The following is a 17,981-nucleotide window of genomic DNA, read 5'->3' as shown; positions in this document are numbered from 1 at the left end:
GTCCCCTTTGACACCCCATAACCTTTCCTAGCACCCTGGAAGGCTACAAATAGGGACTGGGACCTCCTCCACTGGCTGGTTATAGACATATACTCTACTAGGGTTCTTTTAACGTCTAGGCTATGAAATTTCTCCTCCCCTGGGTTTTTCGGATTCTCGCAAAAGGAAGGGAGGACAATTTCTTGGTTTCGGTGAAAGTTAGTTACTACTTTCGGCAAGTAAGCAGGGTCTGTTCTCATAACCACCCTATCCTGGTGTATCTGGGTATACGGTGGGTTGACTGAAAGGGCCTGTAAGTCACTAACTCTACATGCCGACGTTAGAGATACCAAAATAATGGTTTTTAGGGTGAGATTTTTAGTTGAAATCTGCTGTATGGGTTCAAACGGCTCCTTCGTAAGGGATTCCAGTACCAGATTTAGATCCCATGGGGCTATTTTCGGTAAGGAAACTGGCCTAGATCTGTGGCAAGATTTTATGAACCTGGCTACCCATCTGTTTGCCGCTATATTGCAATTATATAATGCACCCAGCGCTGAAACCTGTACCTTTAGGGTATTAACTGCTAGGCCTAGCTGTAGGCCTGCCTGCAAGAACTAAAAGATGGACTCGATTGGGGGTTCTTGACCTAACGGTTTTCCCAGGAATTGAAGGAATTTCTTCCACGTCCTGCCATATATGTTGGTTGTTATTGGTTTTCTACTTTTCATTAGAGTAGTCACCAACCCCGGGGAAAACCCTTTATCTCTCAAAAGTGCCCTCTCAAATTCCACGCCGTCAGATGGAGCCCCTTGACTTGTTTGTGGAATATCGGCCCCTGAGCTAATAAATCTGGAATTTCTGGCAGTACCCACGGGTCTGAGAGGGACATCATTTGAAGTAGTGAAAACCACGGTCTTTTTGGCCAGAACGGGGCTATGAGGATTACTCTGGCTTGCTCGTCTCTTATCTTTTTTACTACTGCCGGGATTAACGCTACTGGGGGAAAGGCATAGCTCAGTTTGAACAGCCACGGGATTTGTAGAGCGTCTACTGCCCACGGGTTTTCCCCTGGGTTTAATGAGCAGAACCTCCTCACTTGCCGGTTGTTTTTGGTGGCAAAGAGGTCGATCACTGGCTGCCCCCATAACTGTACTATCCTCTGGAATATTACATGATTTAAGGCCCACTCTCCCTATTTTAATTTGTTGCGGCTTAGAAAGTCGGCTTGAACATTTTCCGTCCCTTTGATGTGTAGGGCTGTTAGGGAGGTTAGATGTTGTTCTGCTTTGAGGAAGATTCTTTTGGCTTCGTCCATTAGGGAGTTTGACCTTTTCCCTCCCTGGTGGTTGACATACGCCACTGCCACCCTGTTGTCTGACATAATTTGGACGTTTTGACCCTGTAACATGGGAATGAATGCCTCTAGGGCTCTGTTTATTGCTCTTAACTCTCTTAAGTTGGAGGAAGCCTTCTGCTCTATGTGACCCCAGGACCCTTGGGCCATATGTTCTCTCAGGTGTGCCCCCCATCCCGAGGAGCTTGCGTCCGTCAATATTACATCGGACACGGGCCTGTGACACAAAGTTCCCCCTGCTAAATTTGTGTCGTCTAGCCACCAAGTGAGAGAGTTTTTCACCCTTTCGGAAAGTTCCAGCTTCCCTTCTAAACGCCCTTTCAATCGTCTCTGGGCTGACAAGATTTCCGCCTGTAGTTGTCGGGTATGAAACTGTGCCCAGTTGACCGCCGGGATACAGGCTGTTAGCGTGCCCAACAGGGACATTGCCCTTCTTAGGGTCATGTGAGGATGCTGTATTGCCGTAAGGGTCATTTCTCTCACCTTGTCTAGTTTTTTCTCTGGCAAGAGACAAACTTGACGGTCGGAGTCCAAAACGAAACCTAGAAATGTTTGTTTCCTTAGGGGTTGAAGTTTTGATTTTTTTAAGTTTACCATCCAACCCAGTTTTTGCAGGGTCTCTGTTATTTTCTCTACCTGATGTGCGCAGTGATGTTCTGAATTGCCAATGACCAAAAAATCGTCCAAGTAAGGCACCATAATCACATTGTGGATTCGAAGGAAAGCTGTCATTTCCGCTATTACTTTTGTAAAAATCCTTGGCGCTATGGAGATGCCAAACGGAAGAGCTGTAAATTGAAAATGCCTGAGGTCGCCCTGGATGTATAGGGCTACTCTCAGGTATTTCTGGTATTCTTGGTGCATCGGGATATGGTAATAGGCATCCTTCAAATCTATTACGGCCATGAAGCAGTTGTGGTGTAACAGCTTTATGGCCGAAGTCACTGATTCCATTTTGAATGTTTGGTTCATAATCCATTGATTGAGGCGCCTGAGATTTATTATCGTTCTGAAGGAAAGGTCGGGTTTTTTTATTAGGAAGAGGGGAGAATAGAACCCCCTTCTCTCTTGATCTTTTGGGACCTCTATCAGAACTTGTTTCTCCAACAGTCCTAAGATTTCTGTTTCTATGGCTGATTGCTCTCCTGGTTCTTTTCTGACGGGGGTCACCACAAATGAAGCTCTTGGATGCTGGAAGAAGGGGATTTTTAGGCCTTTCTTTATAATGTTCAGAATCCAATTGTTGGCCGATATTTTCTCCCATTCTTGGGAAAAGAGCCTCAATCTTCCCCCCACAGGAGGGCTGGTGTCATTGCGGGGATTATTTGGCGGTTGAGGTAGTTCCCCCAAACATGAACCCTGGTTCTTTTTTCCTCTTGTCGTCCCACCTTTTCCGCTCTCCCGGGGGACGGCCTCGATTGAACCTTCCCCTCCGAAAGGGCGGTCTCCTCTGATCACCCATGAATCTGGGGAAGCCCTTCTTTTTATCACCGGCTTTTTCCAGGATGTCATCCAGGTTTTTTCCAAACAGGAACTGCCCATCACATGGTAACGAGCATAATTTCGCCTTAGATTGAATGTCCCCAGGGCAGCCTTTGAGCCATAACGCCCGTCTTGCGGCGTTCGATAGCCCCGCTGCTCTTGCCGTTAACCTCATCGAGTCGGCGGAGGTGTCAGCCAAGAAGGCGGCAGCTCCGTGTAGCAGGTACATTTATCCTAATATCTTCTCTCTTTGTACTTTGGAGACTAATTTTTCTTCAAGTTGTTGCAACCAGACCATTAACGACCGGGCTGTGCAGGTGCCGGCTATTGCTGGTTTCAGACCCCCTGCCGCTGCCTCCCAAGTGTGCCTTAGGTATGAGTCCGCTTTTTTATCCAAGGGATCTCTCAAAACCCCTGAATCCTCCAGGGGCAGGGCCGACTTCTTGGAAGACCTAGACACTGCTGCGTCAATCTTTGGGACCTTGTCCCAGACGTCCATGTCCTTAGCCTCAAAGGGGTATCTTCGCTTTGAAGAGGAGGGAAGGCTACCAGACTTCTCCGGTTTCTTCCACTCTCTCTCGATTAGGGCCTGAACCTTGTCATTTACCGGAAAGGTACGTTTTTTCCTTTCTTGCAGGCCGCCAAACATTACATCCTCCAGTGATCTCTCTACCTTCTCTTCCTGCAGGCCCATAGTGGACCTGATGGCTTTAAGGAGAGCGTCCGTATATTCTACGGGAAAGCAAGGTCTGCCCCCCGTATCACTGTCTGAGGATGAAGATGACCCGTGCTCAACTTGATACTCCGAAGAGGAGGAGCCTGACAAGGAACTCGGGGAGGCTTTCCTACTCTTACTCTTCTTTTTTAATAACTTTTTAAGTGAGCCCTGTACCTCAGATTTTATTATCGATCTGAGGTTTTTGCCAGGCTCGGAACCTCTTCAGCCATAGTCCGCTGGATACAGCTGACACATAAGTCCTTTGGGTAGTCTTTCACTAAAGGGCTGTGGCATATGGCACATTCTCTATTTTTCTTTTTAGTTATGGCTTTTTTGCCTCCCTAAAAAAAAAAAAAAAAAAGACATAGGAAGGCCTATTATAATATTGTCTGACTTTCACGGAGATCACTCACCACCCAGGAAAGGCTGATACCGGGCTCTGGGGCTGCGAAGGAGCGCGCGCCCTGCGCTCTTTTGACCTCGAGGAATCCCTCGATCGGTGACTTGGACGGCTGCTGCTTTTGCCGCTCGAGCGGCTCTTGCGACCAGAATCTTGCGATGGGGGCAGGGACAATGGGGACGGTGAGCGATCCTCCTGAGACGCCATTGTCACCCCTGCAGCCGCTTCTGCTCCTTCTTTTATCGGTGAGCCCTCATTACCCCTCCCCCCCGCGACCGCCAGCCGCTTCTCCTGGCCGGCGTCGCGCCCGGCGCCATGACCGTCGCGTCCTGATGACGTCAGCGGTCGCGCTCCCAGAATCCTCTGCGCCGCTGACGTCAGACGCCGGTCTCCGCCCCCGGCTTCCCCTGGATGCAGGCGAAGGACGGGCGCGCGCGCAGGGGGAGGGCGGCACGGGGAGGACCTCCGAAGGGAGGACATCGGGACGTGCCCGCACGAACCCGGGGCCCGAATCAGGCAAAACCCCGGGGACTGCGCTACCAGCTGCCGACGTCGCAGGTAAGCTCGCCCTGCAATTTTTACCCGCCGGGACGGCCCTGGGTCTTCATCCTGACAGGCACCGCCGCTGTCAGAGGGATTCCTTTCCAGGACAGGAACCCAACTGAAGCGGGGGAGAGGTGCCGCCCCTTATGTTTCAGTAGGTTCCTGTCCTGGCGGGGCGGATCCCTCTCTCATGTGGTGTTGTCATGGGTGAAGGGAAAAAAGGATATTCACAAGGGACATCCACAGAAGATGTGTGGTTAGTTCTCAAAGATGTTTCCAACAACCTCCCTATGAAATTTCTTCAAAAATTGCGTGCAAGTCTACATAGGAGAATTGATGCTTTAATGAGATTTTGAAGGCACAGGGTAGTCACACCAAATATTGATGTGATTTAGATTTTTCTTTTGTTCATTCACTTTGCATTTTGTTAATTAATAAAAATAATCTAGCTATTAACACTTCTATTTTTTAAAGTGCTCCTAAACAGCACCATTTTTATACACTTGCCTATAAGGCTATGTTTCCACGGTCAGGAAACCTTCAGGATTTGCTGTGGATTGGACGCTGCGTACAGCCGCAGCATCCAATCCGTAGAGTCCAGATGTTACAGCATAGAGGAGGGGATTTTATGAAATCCGTCTCCACTATGCGTGCAAGACCGCATCCGGTGGCCCTGCGTAACCAGACATGTGGTGCGAGTCTTTATAGACCGCAGCAAGTCTATCTTGCGGAGATGCTCAGTCTCCACAACATAAATAACCCAGTCTATGAATAGGATACGGTGATTCCGCACGTATTCAATGAACACAACCAGAATCACCGCGTGTACAACAGGGGGTGCCGCTTTGGGCAAAGCAGGTATCCGCTGCGTTCAAAGTGCAGGCATTCCTGACCATGGAAACTAAGCCTAACTTCTACACATTACTCTAAGTGCGCCATGAGTTCACTGTGTTGAAGGCACATGTATCCATAACGTGAGTAACACGCTTCCTAAAATAATTGGGAAATGAAGTTCTTTTGTTACATTCAGTAACTGTCCGAATACAGATAACTTGGGAGCAAAAATTTAATCAATGACACTGGCTGGGAGCACTGAATGGTTATAATCTTAATCCCAATAACTAGGGCACCCTCTGACATATCCCCCCAAAAAATGAATGCCGGGTTGCTTATGCAGCTGGGGCAGGGTTCCCCAACTCCAGTCCTCAAGAGCCACCAACAGATCATGCTTTCAGGATTTCCTTGGTATTGGACAGTTGATAGAATTCTTGCTTGTCCAGGTAATGCAATTGTCACTTGGGAAATACTAAGGAAATCCTGAAAACATGACCTGTTGGTGCCTCTTGAGGACTGGAGTTGGAGAACACTGAGCTGGGGGAAGTGCTTTATATACTACATATTATATACTGCATGCCTCCTCATGAATAAAGCCCACCATACACATGAGATGGAGCCTCTCTCCTATGTTCTCCATGAGCGGTGGTGGCTTATCTCTGAGCGAAAAAAAGGATTGGCAATGCAAAATTGGATGTGCCAGATCCTTCTCTCCCCACAATCAATTGGCTGAGGCACCCATACACATTAGACAGTCAGTCAAACCTATCGATATCGGCAGGTTCAGCAAACCTTAATCCATTGTATTCCCGGTGTTTACATTTTGGAGCAGCTTACTTTATGTGTGATAAAAAGAGCAACAAGAGACAAAAAAAAAATAATAAGACATACCTGGCACATAGGACACACAGAGCACATGGGCATTGTGAATTTCAAACTGATCCATAACATGGTTGGACGAACTTGCATCTATCACCATGATCTCGCTTACAGTATGAGTACCTGAACAGATCCACGCCATACTACTCAGGTGCGTACCCTGCCCACAAAGGAATAAATATCATTATATGCACTTTTAAAAAGGAAGGACACATTCATATAACTGTTACCATAAAAGAATATGGAGTGTGAACAGATATGACACATTAAATTCTGCACTGTGGGAAAGTTAATACCAAATGAGTTTTGCTCCGAGATTCAACAAAATTTCAAATTTTGTATCTACATCACAATGACAGCTCAGAGGTGTTGATTAGAGACGCTGCCATTTAAGATTAATTGATTTTGCAGTTTTTACTCCAACCCGACATCAGCTTCTCCCGTCATGTGAGCACTTATTCACTTCTGTGCAATAACAAACACAATCAACAAAGCTGTACTGAAATGTCAGACTCATTCAGACAAATGCATACCCAGACAGACCAGCACAATTTTGGTCCAATGTGGACACAGACCAATGTAAGTCAATATGCTGGCTCACATGAAGGTTTTTCAACCAAAACCTAAGAAATCCACAGCAATTCTAATCCATTTTATGGACTATATAATGCTAGTTGCAATTGTGTGTAATGGCACACAGCCTGTGCACCCTAGCAATGTGGATATGGGAGAAAAGCTGCACATTCACACGTCACACTTGTAAGATATGGCAGACCTGGGAATTAACAAAATCATCTAATCTCGACTGTCCGTGTTATCAAGCTAAACGTGGCAGAATTCTAGTGCAATTTGTGTGATTACGTTTCTTTTATGACCAACACCATATTTTGTGATTAAGACAATTTTTGCACCTTGTTCAACAAAAATCATGGCTTCGCTGAAAATTCCCACAACTTTAAAGAGCGTTCTTAGAGGTTGTGAAATAAATGACCACTGTAACATATATATTTCAAGTTACAACCCGTCCAAGTCACGTGTCAGCCTGACATGTGTCTCAACTGTCTCAGAAGAGAAGCATCATGACCTGATCAGCTCCCTCAGCTATGAAGCAGAAAAAAGAATTAGACCAGCCGAACGGGACATTTTTCTCCAGCCTCATTCCTAGTTCATGCTCATATGTTAAACCAGTTATTCTACAACTGACACCGACTGAACACGAAGAAGGAAAATCATAGCAAAAGTAAAACAAATAACTTTAGCCAATAGCCCTGCTTCATGGCTGAGTGAGCAGATCAAGTCCTGATGCTGCTACTCCTCTGACAGTTGAAACATACGATATGTCTCAAGAGTTTTTGTTCTGACAGCAACCAGTCCTGATACCTGACTAAGGCCGGGATCACACATGCGAGAAACTTGGACGAGTCTCGCACGTCAACACCCGTCACTGCCACCAGCACTTGGATCAGAGCGTGCAGCTGCATAGAAATACATGCAGCTGAACGTTCTGCTCCCTAGTGCCAGCGGCAGTGACGGGTGTTGGACTCGTCAGTGTTTCTCGCAAGTCTGACCCCGGCCTAAGATGTGTTGCAGCTTGAAATAAGTCACAGCTGCCATTTTTTATTACATTCTTGGATAGCCTCTTTAAAGTAAAAGGGCTGTGGCCTGCCATAGGATGGGAGACAGTGGGGCAGATTCATCATTTAATGTTGTAGAATTCTGCTAAATTTGCACCAAAAAATTGACTTTCAAAATTTACGATGTGTTTTAGACCCTTTTTCCAACTTGCCCAAATAGAGGGCGTTAGCTCGTTGAAAAGCGTATGACTTCGCATGCAACATAATAAGCAAAAAAGAAGCACACGTTTCTGGCACAAAGTAAGCCAAAGTGTTAAGTTAGACTAGTTAGTCTTCAAATTAGACAGCTTTATCAAACAGCATGAACCACTATGGTAAACTTGGCGCATTTTAAGATCATCTAATCTAAGACTGTATGTACCTCTGTTCACAAAATAGACATAAATGAGGCCTACTGCTACAATTGTACAAGTGATAATAAATGTTAGAAGTATGACAAAACCATTGCACTGATGTCAAGCGATTATGCTGCAGATTTCACCCATATTAATGACTGGGGAAAAAAAGAATCAAAAGTGCATCAACAATGCATGCATTTTAGGCTATGTTTTATTCCTGTCAACAAATCAGTATTTGCAGCATATTTTTTAAATGCAAATACTGAACGTGTGAACGTACCCTAAAAGTCACTTTTGGGTCACACAGAGCACAGTGTGATCCAGAGAGCCTGAATTTTAATCATGTGACTCAGAAGAGGAGCAGAACAGCGCTAGATACCGGAGAAGCTGGCGAGCGGTAACCATATTATTACACTGACTGTAAGATGGCAGCTGGGCAGATCCTTGAGGGAAGATGTGTGTTAATAAGGTAGGTAAGCTCCAGCACGTATAGTGCTGAGAAAGTTAATAGGGCATATCAGGGTTGGGTTTTGCAAGCAGTCAAAGAGAAAGAAGGGACTGGCTGCTCACATATCTCCACCCTGGGGGCGTGGTATGGCAAATAAAAAGGAGGCCAGTTGTCTCATTGAGTCAGTGTTTTTGCTAAAGGACACTAACCAGAGCAAACGAACCTGCACTATGGAATGGAATATTTATTTTCTGCTTTTACAGTCTGTGCCAGAAAAGGCTCTTTTGTTTGCTTATGTTGAGCAGATTATGAAGTTCAGTAAGAAATCAGCCTGAACGTTTTGATGAAACCGCTTCCTGTGCTTACCGCAACTGAGTGAGTAAAACGTTACAATTGGTGCTAGAAGCATGGACACACATGTGATTGCCACAGAGATACTGTATGTCCTGGGTTAAAGCGACTGCAGGAGCGAAAGCAGAAAACATGGAAGAGTTGATAAAGCAACTGGTGCAGACTAATCTTCAGCAGCAACAGCTATAGCAGCAGCATGGGCAACACAGCATCAGCAGCAGATGGAAATCCTAACCGAGGCGATCCATGGCAGGGAAACCGCCACATCCCAAGTCAAGATTATGACTCATATGTGAGGAAGATGACCATGGGTGAGGACGTTGAGGCGTTTGACTTTTTTTTGTAAGGGTGATAGAATGAGAGAAATTGCCTTCAGAGCAGTGGGCGAACGGTCTAGCGTCATAGCTAACGGGGAAACCGCACAAGGCCTATTTTGACTTGGCTTTACAGCTCGCAAAAAGTACACCAAGTTGAAAATGGAGATCTTGGCATGTTTGGGAGTGACTGACAGAGCGCAACCAGTGCACCACTAGGCCTATTGTGGTGATAAACATCCCCGGTCCCAAATGTTCAACCTCATACACCTGGTCCAAAAAGTGGTTTCAACCCGAATCTTCCTTCACAGCACAAATGGTGAAGAGGGATGTCATCATGGACTGGCTCATACAATCTCTTCCTAGGCCGGTGCAATCCTGGGTTGCGCATAGAGAAACTCAGAATGATGACGACCTGGTGGGCCTAGTGGAAAGTTACCAGGCAATCGGGCGTCCTTGGGGAAGTAAGGGATTTTAGAATCTCTGTATTGGGGTTCGCAAAGGGGGAGGCAACACTCAAAAGATAAGAACTGTAGCCACAACTGGGGGGCGTCCAAGAGCCTAGGAGGCTTCATGGTTATTGCCAAAGGCCATATATAATAAAAGTAATTTGGAGGAGGTGTCACCCTAGGTCAAATAGCCGCCCGTTGCCCCATGACCAATGAACCAGGGATTCATCTATAAAAGGGTCATGTTATAATGTGATGTTCTTAATGGTGTTGCTCAAGAACCGGGGGCTGACACCAGACATCCACATTTTGCTGTAAATGAGGAGTTGCTAAATCAGGTCACCAAGCTGATAGGGGAGGTAGTCAAGTAGTCGCTGATGTTAGGGCCGTACAAACACAAGTTGTTAGATATGGCCAATACACGTGTTAGGTGGTCATCTGGGGGTAGAAAAAAAAAAAAACAGGAATAGATCCTCCAGAGGTTCTACTGGCCTGGTTGTCACCAAGAAATTGTGAGTTACTGTAGGACCTGCCAGCTGACCTCCCGAGTGGTTCACTTCCGTAGCCCCTTAGTGCCATTGCTTATCATTGAGGTCCCATTTGATTGCATAGCCATGGATGTAGTAGGAACCCAGGTCTACTATGTCAGAGGGAATCAGTATAGCCTGGTGGTAGTGGACTATACTACACGGTAACCAGAGGCTGTACCACTATGGAACTCCTCCACCAATTGAATAACCCGGGAGTCGGTCCATATCTTTTCCAGAACCTAAGGAGATCCTATTGGACCAAGGGACACAATTTATGTCAAAGGAGATGAGGGAGTTGTGCAAAACCTTGCAAATCACAGAACAACAGAACACCAGTCTACCATCCCCAGATGGACGGTTTGGTGGAAAGGCTACTGAGGCTGAGTTTGCACCAGCTCATTCCCCAGTGGTTCTCAGCCTGGACTGAAAGGTGAGAGATATTGTTGCTTTTTTTCTTTTTGTTTTATTACAGGAGACGAGAGATTCACTGGAATTAGGCATTAGGTTTGTATAACTGTGTTTGTTATTTTTAAATAAAGCGTGTTTTTTTTTTTTTATTTCAAATAAAATACTTTATTCTGTCTGTGTGTTTGTTTAGTATACAACTATAGGATCAGTAATGGAGAGGCGTCTTATAGACACCTCTCCATTACTAAGCCGTGGGCTTGATGTCACCAGACAATACAAAGGTGACATCAACCCCACTTGCCAACACCACCGGGCAAGAGGGAAGAGCAGGGCAAAGCCCCAGAATTGGCGCATCTAACAGATGCGCCTTTTCTAGGCAGCTGCGGGCTGCTATTTTTAGGCTGGGGTGGACAATGTCCATGGCCTCGTTCCGTCCTGTGAATACTAGCCCTCAGCTGTCAGCTTTATCAAGGCCCAATGCAATCTTTTAAAATTATTTAAATAATTAAGTGTGGGGACCCCTCTATTCTTGATAACCAGACTTGCTAGAGCGGACAACTGAGGGTTGCAGCCTGCAGCTTTCAGTTTTGCATGGCTGGTTATCAAGAATACAGGGGAACCCACAACGTTTTTTTTTTTTAAATAATTTATTTAGAGCTGGTCAATCCTCCCATCAGCAGCCATCCGCTCTTGCTGTTATTAAGTAAACTTTTTACCTTCGACTACATCTGCGGGCTCACATTTGACAGCATGGGAATTGCGCCTGTCTGACCGGAGTTAATGATTTTACTTCAGATCAGAGGCAGTGTTTGCCGCTCGATCATGTACATGACAGTGTAACAAACACCCAGTGCTCGGGGGGCCAAACACAAACAGCAACACGGACTACCTGGTGACGTCTTTGTTCGGAGTCCGTGCTCAAACAGTAGGTGCCCAATACGGACCACAAACTTTACTGATTGGGTTTGTCCATTTCTATACACAAGTCTTAATAAATCCGCCCCTTTGTCTATAAAGAGGCAAGAATAGTGTCCGATAAAATATGTATCTGTGTAATGAGCATTGTGATATACAACCTTATACCTTAGGCTAGCTTCAGACTAGCATTTTGGCCCGCAGCGCATGGCCGCCGCTAAGCCACGCCCCTGCCGCGCCCCCTCCTCCTAGTGTCGCACATCGCTGCATGCGATCTGCACACCCTGTCTTTAGCATAGGGTCAGCAGACCGTGCGCTAGTAGGATTATGCGTGAGTTGCGCCCTTTTGACAGTGCTCCGAGCGCACCAAAATGCAACATGGTGCGTTCGGCGCACGTCGGCGCACCATCAGCAGGGCGCAGCGTATGCAAAATCCTACTAGCGCATGGCCACCGCACCCAAAACGTTAGTCTGAAGCTAGCCTTATTGACGAGCAATTTTAAATGCTCATTGTATCAAAAGTGCTTTTTGGATTCTTGGATCATTTTTGTGTATTAGGACTGAAGTCTATAGGGGCTAACAGGATATTCTACTGTTCTAAGACAACACAGTCCAACACGTGAGAGCGTTGGATTTAATTTACACTAGTGGATCTCAACAACTTTGGGTCCTGTTTCACATAGCGACGCACCAGCGATCCCGACAACGATACGACCTGGTAAGGATCGCTGGTGCGTCGCTTCATGGTCGCTAGTAAGCTGCCAAACAGGCAGATCTCTTAAACGACGCAGCAATCCTACGGCGATCCGTATAATGACCTCGGCGGTCGTTGGTACCTTGTCACACAGCAGCTTTTCTGATGACTCACGCCTGCGTCCCTGAGTTCTGCATCGCCAACGAGGTCGCTCGTTGGCGTTAAACACAGCAATGCTCGCTGGCCAGCGGGACGCCAACGATGAAAAAATGGCCCAGGACATTCGAGCACGATCAGTGATATCCAGTGGGGGGCCTGTCGCCGCTATGTGTCACATGTAGCGAGATCGCTGTTGCGTCACAAATTCGGTGACGCTTCAGCGATCTTGCTAGCGATCTCGCTAAATGAGACGGGGCCTTTAGGCTGACCATTCTTGGCTTGAAACTTCACATACTTCTCACCATGACACCTATATTCAGTTGGGTTCTTGTGTATGTTCATCCTGTTGTACGGTAATTACTGGGGTGACTGACAGTATAGCTTCACTAGAAACCACAGAGGGCAACATAACTTACAAATAATACTTGGCAGACGTTTAGTAACATGTAACAGAAGATGGACTTACATCTTCATTCTTCTTGTCCATGGAGTCTGTGGTTGATGTTGCAGTTGCGCACCACAGCTAAAAAACACATACACAATAATGTTTCACAAGTGGAAAAAGAATCAAAGCAAATAAAACTTCAGAATTAAGAAATATCAAGAAAAATGCAGTGAGATCATATTGGTAAAGTCTGTGATCTTAGACTGCAAAGGGCTTATATAGGCACTTAAACCACAGGATTGTTCTCAGGGGAGGTAAGCCACTACCACAGCTGTCTGGCATTTCCCTGTCCTTATTAACACCTACACACTTGGTTTGGTATGAACTTGCATACACTGTGCTCTCCATTTACTTCTATGGCAGTTAAAGAAACAGTTCCGCAAGTATGACCAAAGTATTAAACAATTCAATATTCAATATTGTCATAACACTTACCTACACAATTAAAGCGATCATGTCAGTATTACAGAATTGTTTCACCACCATCCTTCAACATTCGTTATTTAATACACAATAGCAAGTTATCAAAAATGGTGCTATTTGTACCAAATCGTTAGTTACTCTCATCAACTTCACCATGAAAAATCACAAGAGAGCAGGAGCCTTTATTTTCCCCATAGATCAGTATTACACGTTAAAATAAGACATTTTATAAAAACTTGCACCAGTCTCTCGTCTCAATACCCGGCACTGCCACTGGCACTCGGGACAGGAGCGTTCGGCTGCAAAGAAAGACATGAAGCCGCACACTCCGATCCTGAGTGCCGGCGGCAGTGCCGGGTATTGAGGCGTGAGTTTCTCGCATTGCACTCGCAAGTGTGACCCCAGCCTTAGTGTGACACTGAGCGAATTGCACTCCAACATGATTCTGCACCTTTCTTGTCAGCCTGGAAAACCCCTGTAACCATGCCCATCGTCTCATCAGTTTGAAGCTTTGATGTGGGAACTAAAATGGCATTTACCTTTGTTCTGGGGTCTTTCTGATCTAAAAGACGAAGTTGAACTAGTACAGGAGCATTCCCGAGCTCACTTTCCACTTGAGAATCACCCTAGTGATACAATAAATTAAATGGATTAATGCCACACAAACTCATCTACTATATAATAGTCTTATTCTGTCTGTCTGTCTGTAACGGAAATCCCACGGCGCTGATTGGTCGCGGCCGGGCGCGACCAATCAGCCCATTCGAACAACGCACGCCTCCGTTGGGAGATCTGCGGTGCGGAGAGAGAGACTCTAGAATACCCGATGCGTTCCAATCGGGCCACCATCTAGTAGATTCATAAAATTAGATTCCAGCGATCATGTGATAGCAATTGTGACTACCCAGCTCACAGCGTCTTCTCTGTGGTGCAAAACTTCCAATCTCAATGTAATCCTGAATCCTGAGACTCAGAACAAGGCTCTCATAGGTTTACATTAAGAAAGGAATTAAAGATTCATTCACATGATGCAGCAGAGGACCAGAGAAGTGATGGAAATGGCAGAAAATATTTTACTGTACAAACATTACTACTGGCTAATGGTAGGCGTAACAAAAAAAAAAACCTGGGAGTGGTCATTTAAAAGGTAAAATATTATATATATATATATATATATATATATATATATATATCTATCTTACATTATTTCATGTAATGTTCCCAAGTATCCAAGCACGTATGGAGGTAGACTCATCACAAAAGCAAACCTATGAACTAACTCGCTATACAAAGACAACTAGCCAAAGCCTGGACTGTAAACTATTGACATCCTACTAAAATCTGCAGACCTCAGATTAGATGCACCGGTCATTTGCGCTGTAATCATGAAGACGTCACTGCTGCAGTCTGTAAACTTTCATTAAAGCAGTGGCAGATAGGCAGTGCAAGACTAAGGAAGGATGAGCAACAGCTCATTTTAGTACTTGAACCCAGCCCATTGAGAAAAGAGAATCAGAACTGGAAAACCCCTTTAAAAAAAGAGGCTGTCAGTAGAATCAATCCTCCTGAGCAGGCTATACAGGCATGAAGGTCATAGAAAGTAGAATAAGATGTCTTTACGAATGTGAGACACGTAGATCAGGAGAATAGACTGTCAGTCACTACATGTCTCACACTGTGTCATGCTCGCCATGTCTGTTATGTCTGCCATGTCCGTTTTGCCTCATGACCCCTGGGGCGGTGTGCACGCGCATCTCATGTCTGCTATCCTGCATGTTCTCTAGAGCAGTGTGCACACTCACCTCATGACTGTTGGGCTGCAAGATGCCTGCGTTTCTCCTCTGCCTTCTGTGATCGTCTCTGCATGTCTGAAACCCCTGATCATGTGACCTTTCCTGGGTTCCAGCATTGTCTGGTTCTGCAATCATCTCTGCATGTCAGAAACCCCTGATCATGTGACCGCTCTCTGTGATCCTGGAGGATCTGAACTGGAAGTTCTCCCCTGGTCCTGACCCGGAAGTGGAGGTGCTAATGCCCTATATCAGACCGCCCCTCCCTATGCTCAGGGCCTGAGTATTGTGTTGCTTCCCTGCATGGCTGATTGGTCTGCGGGTTGCTCCCTCTATTCTATGCTCTTGCACTTTGCTCTGTCGTGCGTCTCTGCACACGCTCTGTGCTCGTACTCAGTCTCTTGTCTCGTGCCTTGTCTAGTGTTTGTCCCTTGTGCCATGTTTTGTCTCTGCTCTGCTTGCCTTGTAGTTCTTCCTTGCTCTGATTCTGCTTCGTGTACCCTGTCCCTGGCGTGTCTCTCTACACGTGTAGGCCTCCGTTTTGGACCCTGTCCCTGGCCTGCCCCTTGGCACGTGCAGGTCTCGCCTTGTACTTTGCCCCTGGCATGCCCTCTGCATGCGCAGGACTCTTCCTCGTACTCTATGCCTTGTCTCTGATATTTCGTGCGCTCTTGCACCTCTCGTACTAGGCCTTGTCATGCTGTCTTGCACGCGTCTCTGTCCTGTACCTTTTCCTAGCCCTGCCTTGTGGCTCTGTGCCCTCTTGCACAAGCCTGGTTGCCCGTGCCCTCCTGTGTGCCTCAGCCGTACCCACCGTCCAGTGCTATAGTGGTTACCACCTGTGTGTGCCTCAACCGTGCCGCCTCTAGTCGTGCCTGCCTGTGCCACTGCCGGTGCCCCAGCCATGGTTACCGTGCTCCCTTGCACTCACGCTGGTTCTCGCACCGTGCGTTTTCGTGCTACTCTTGCACCAGTCTTTCGCTTTCCTTGCTCTGTCCTGAACCTTGTCTCCCTGGCGTGTCTCTCTACACGCACAGGCCACCGTCCCTGTACCTCTCCCTGGCGTGTCTTTCTACACGCGCAGGCCACCGTACGTGTACCTGTCCCTGGCGTGTCTCTTTACACGTGCAGGCCACCGTTCCTGTACCTCTCTCTGGCGTGTCTCTCTACACGCGCAGGCCACCGTACGTGTACCTGTCCCTGGCGTGTCTCTCTACACGCGCAGGCCACCGTTCCTGTACCTCTACCTGGCGTGTCTCTCTACACGCGCAGGCCACCGTTCCTGTAACTCTCCCTGGTGTGTCTCTCTACATGCGCAGGCCACCATTCCTATACCTCTCCCTGGCGTGTCTCTCTACACGTGCAGGCCTCCGTCCTGGAACCTGTCTTGCCTGCCGGATTCCGTAACCTGCCGACCGCTGCCAGAGGTCCGGACCTAGATGACTGCGGCCTGGTGTCCGAAGCGGATTTCCGACAGTATCCAGGAATCAGGCTGCGGTCGATGCCAGCACTCTGGATTCCGTTGCCACCGTCCCTATCTTGGATCCTGGCGTGTCTTCCGGCACGCACTCTGTCTTGAACCCCGGCGTGTTCCTTGACACACATCTTGTCTCTAACTTTGTCTTGTTTCCTTGCATGGAACCCTGGTCTGATTACCGGATGCCCGGATCCTGCCGATCGACCATCAGAGCCATAGAACCTGATGTCCCGGTTGATCTTCACTTGCTGTTCGGAGTCTGACGTTATCGTGCCCCTGCCTACCATCTTGCACGAACCATGCCTTGGGCTTTGGCGTGCCCTTGCACGCACCTTGCTATGTGTTTCCAGTGTGTTTATGTTTGATACCTGTTTGACCCTGAAGTGTTCCTTAATGAAGTTACTTTGAACTAACGTCTTGTCTCGCCTTGTCTTGTTTCCCTGAGCCGGCCGTCTGGTCCAGCTACCGTGGTGACTCATCCCCTTGGTCCTGCCCCTGACACTCACTGTAGAGGGGGTTGCTTCTCACTAGGTTAGCTCACCCTAGGTGGGTGGGTGCCACGGCCCAGAGGGTCCACTCATTCAAGAAAAACGACTCAGCGTAAGCTGACGCTCGTCACACACTGGTATCACCCCCTTATAGGTAAGTTCCGGACTGGACCAAGTGAATGCAGTGGACGTGGTGTACATGGACTTTTCAAAAGCTTTTGATATGGTGCCACACAAAAGGTTGATACATAAAATGAGAACAATGGGGATAGGGGAAAATATGTGTAGGTGGGTTAAGAGCTGGCTCAGGGATAGGAAACAAAGGGTGGTTATTAATGGAGCACACTCGGACTGGGTCACGGTTAGCAGTGGGGTACCACAGGGGTCAGTTTTTGGCCCGCTTCTTTTTAACATATTTATTAATGACCTTGTAGGGGGCATATAGAGTAGAATTTCAATATTTGCAGATGACACTAAACTCTGCAGGGTAATCAATACAGAGGAGGACAATTTTATATTACAGGAAAATTTATGTAAACTAGAAGCTTGGGCTGATAAATGGCAAATGAGCTTTAATGGGGATAAATGTAAGGTCATGCACTTGGGTAGAACGAATAAGATATATAATTATGTGCTTAATTGTAAAACACTGGGCAAAACTGTCACTGAAAAAGACCTGGGTGTATGGGTGGACGACAAGCTCACATTTAGTGGCCAGAGTCAGGCAGCTGCTGCAAAGGCAAATAAAATATTGGGATGCATTAAAAGAGGTATAGATGCTCATGAGGAGAACATAATTTTACTTCTATATAAGTCACTAGTGCGACCACACTTAGAATACTGTGTACAGTTCTGGTCTCCGGTGTATAAGACAGACATAGCTGAACTGGAGCGGGTGCAGAGAAGAGCGACCAAGGTTATTAGGG

General features: G+C 46.9%; 1 protein-coding gene across 3 annotated transcripts in view; it reads right to left on the bottom strand.

Moving 5' to 3' along the window:
• LOC141055135 (C-Jun-amino-terminal kinase-interacting protein 4-like) overlaps positions 1-17,981 on the bottom strand; it is a 315,480-nt gene that overhangs the window by 51,727 nt on the left and 245,772 nt on the right. For all 3 annotated transcript variants that reach the window (XM_073552116.1, XM_073552115.1, XM_073552117.1), the window contains exons 16-18: positions 13,840-13,926; positions 12,899-12,955; positions 6,205-6,352 (exon numbers count right to left, since the gene is read on the bottom strand). In XM_073552116.1, coding sequence (XP_073408217.1) covers positions 6,205-6,352; positions 12,899-12,955; positions 13,840-13,926 — 292 coding nt within the window. The remainder of the gene's footprint in view (positions 1-6,204; positions 6,353-12,898; positions 12,956-13,839; positions 13,927-17,981) is intronic.

This window comes from Dendrobates tinctorius, unplaced genomic scaffold (genome assembly GCF_039654945.1).
Source record: "Dendrobates tinctorius isolate UK_male_01 unplaced genomic scaffold, ASM3965494v1 ptg000184l, whole genome shotgun sequence".
Lineage (NCBI taxonomy): Eukaryota > Metazoa > Chordata > Amphibia > Anura > Dendrobatidae > Dendrobates > Dendrobates tinctorius.
Note: the sequence above shows the minus strand (reverse complement) of the source record. Positions and strands in the feature narration are given on the sequence as shown.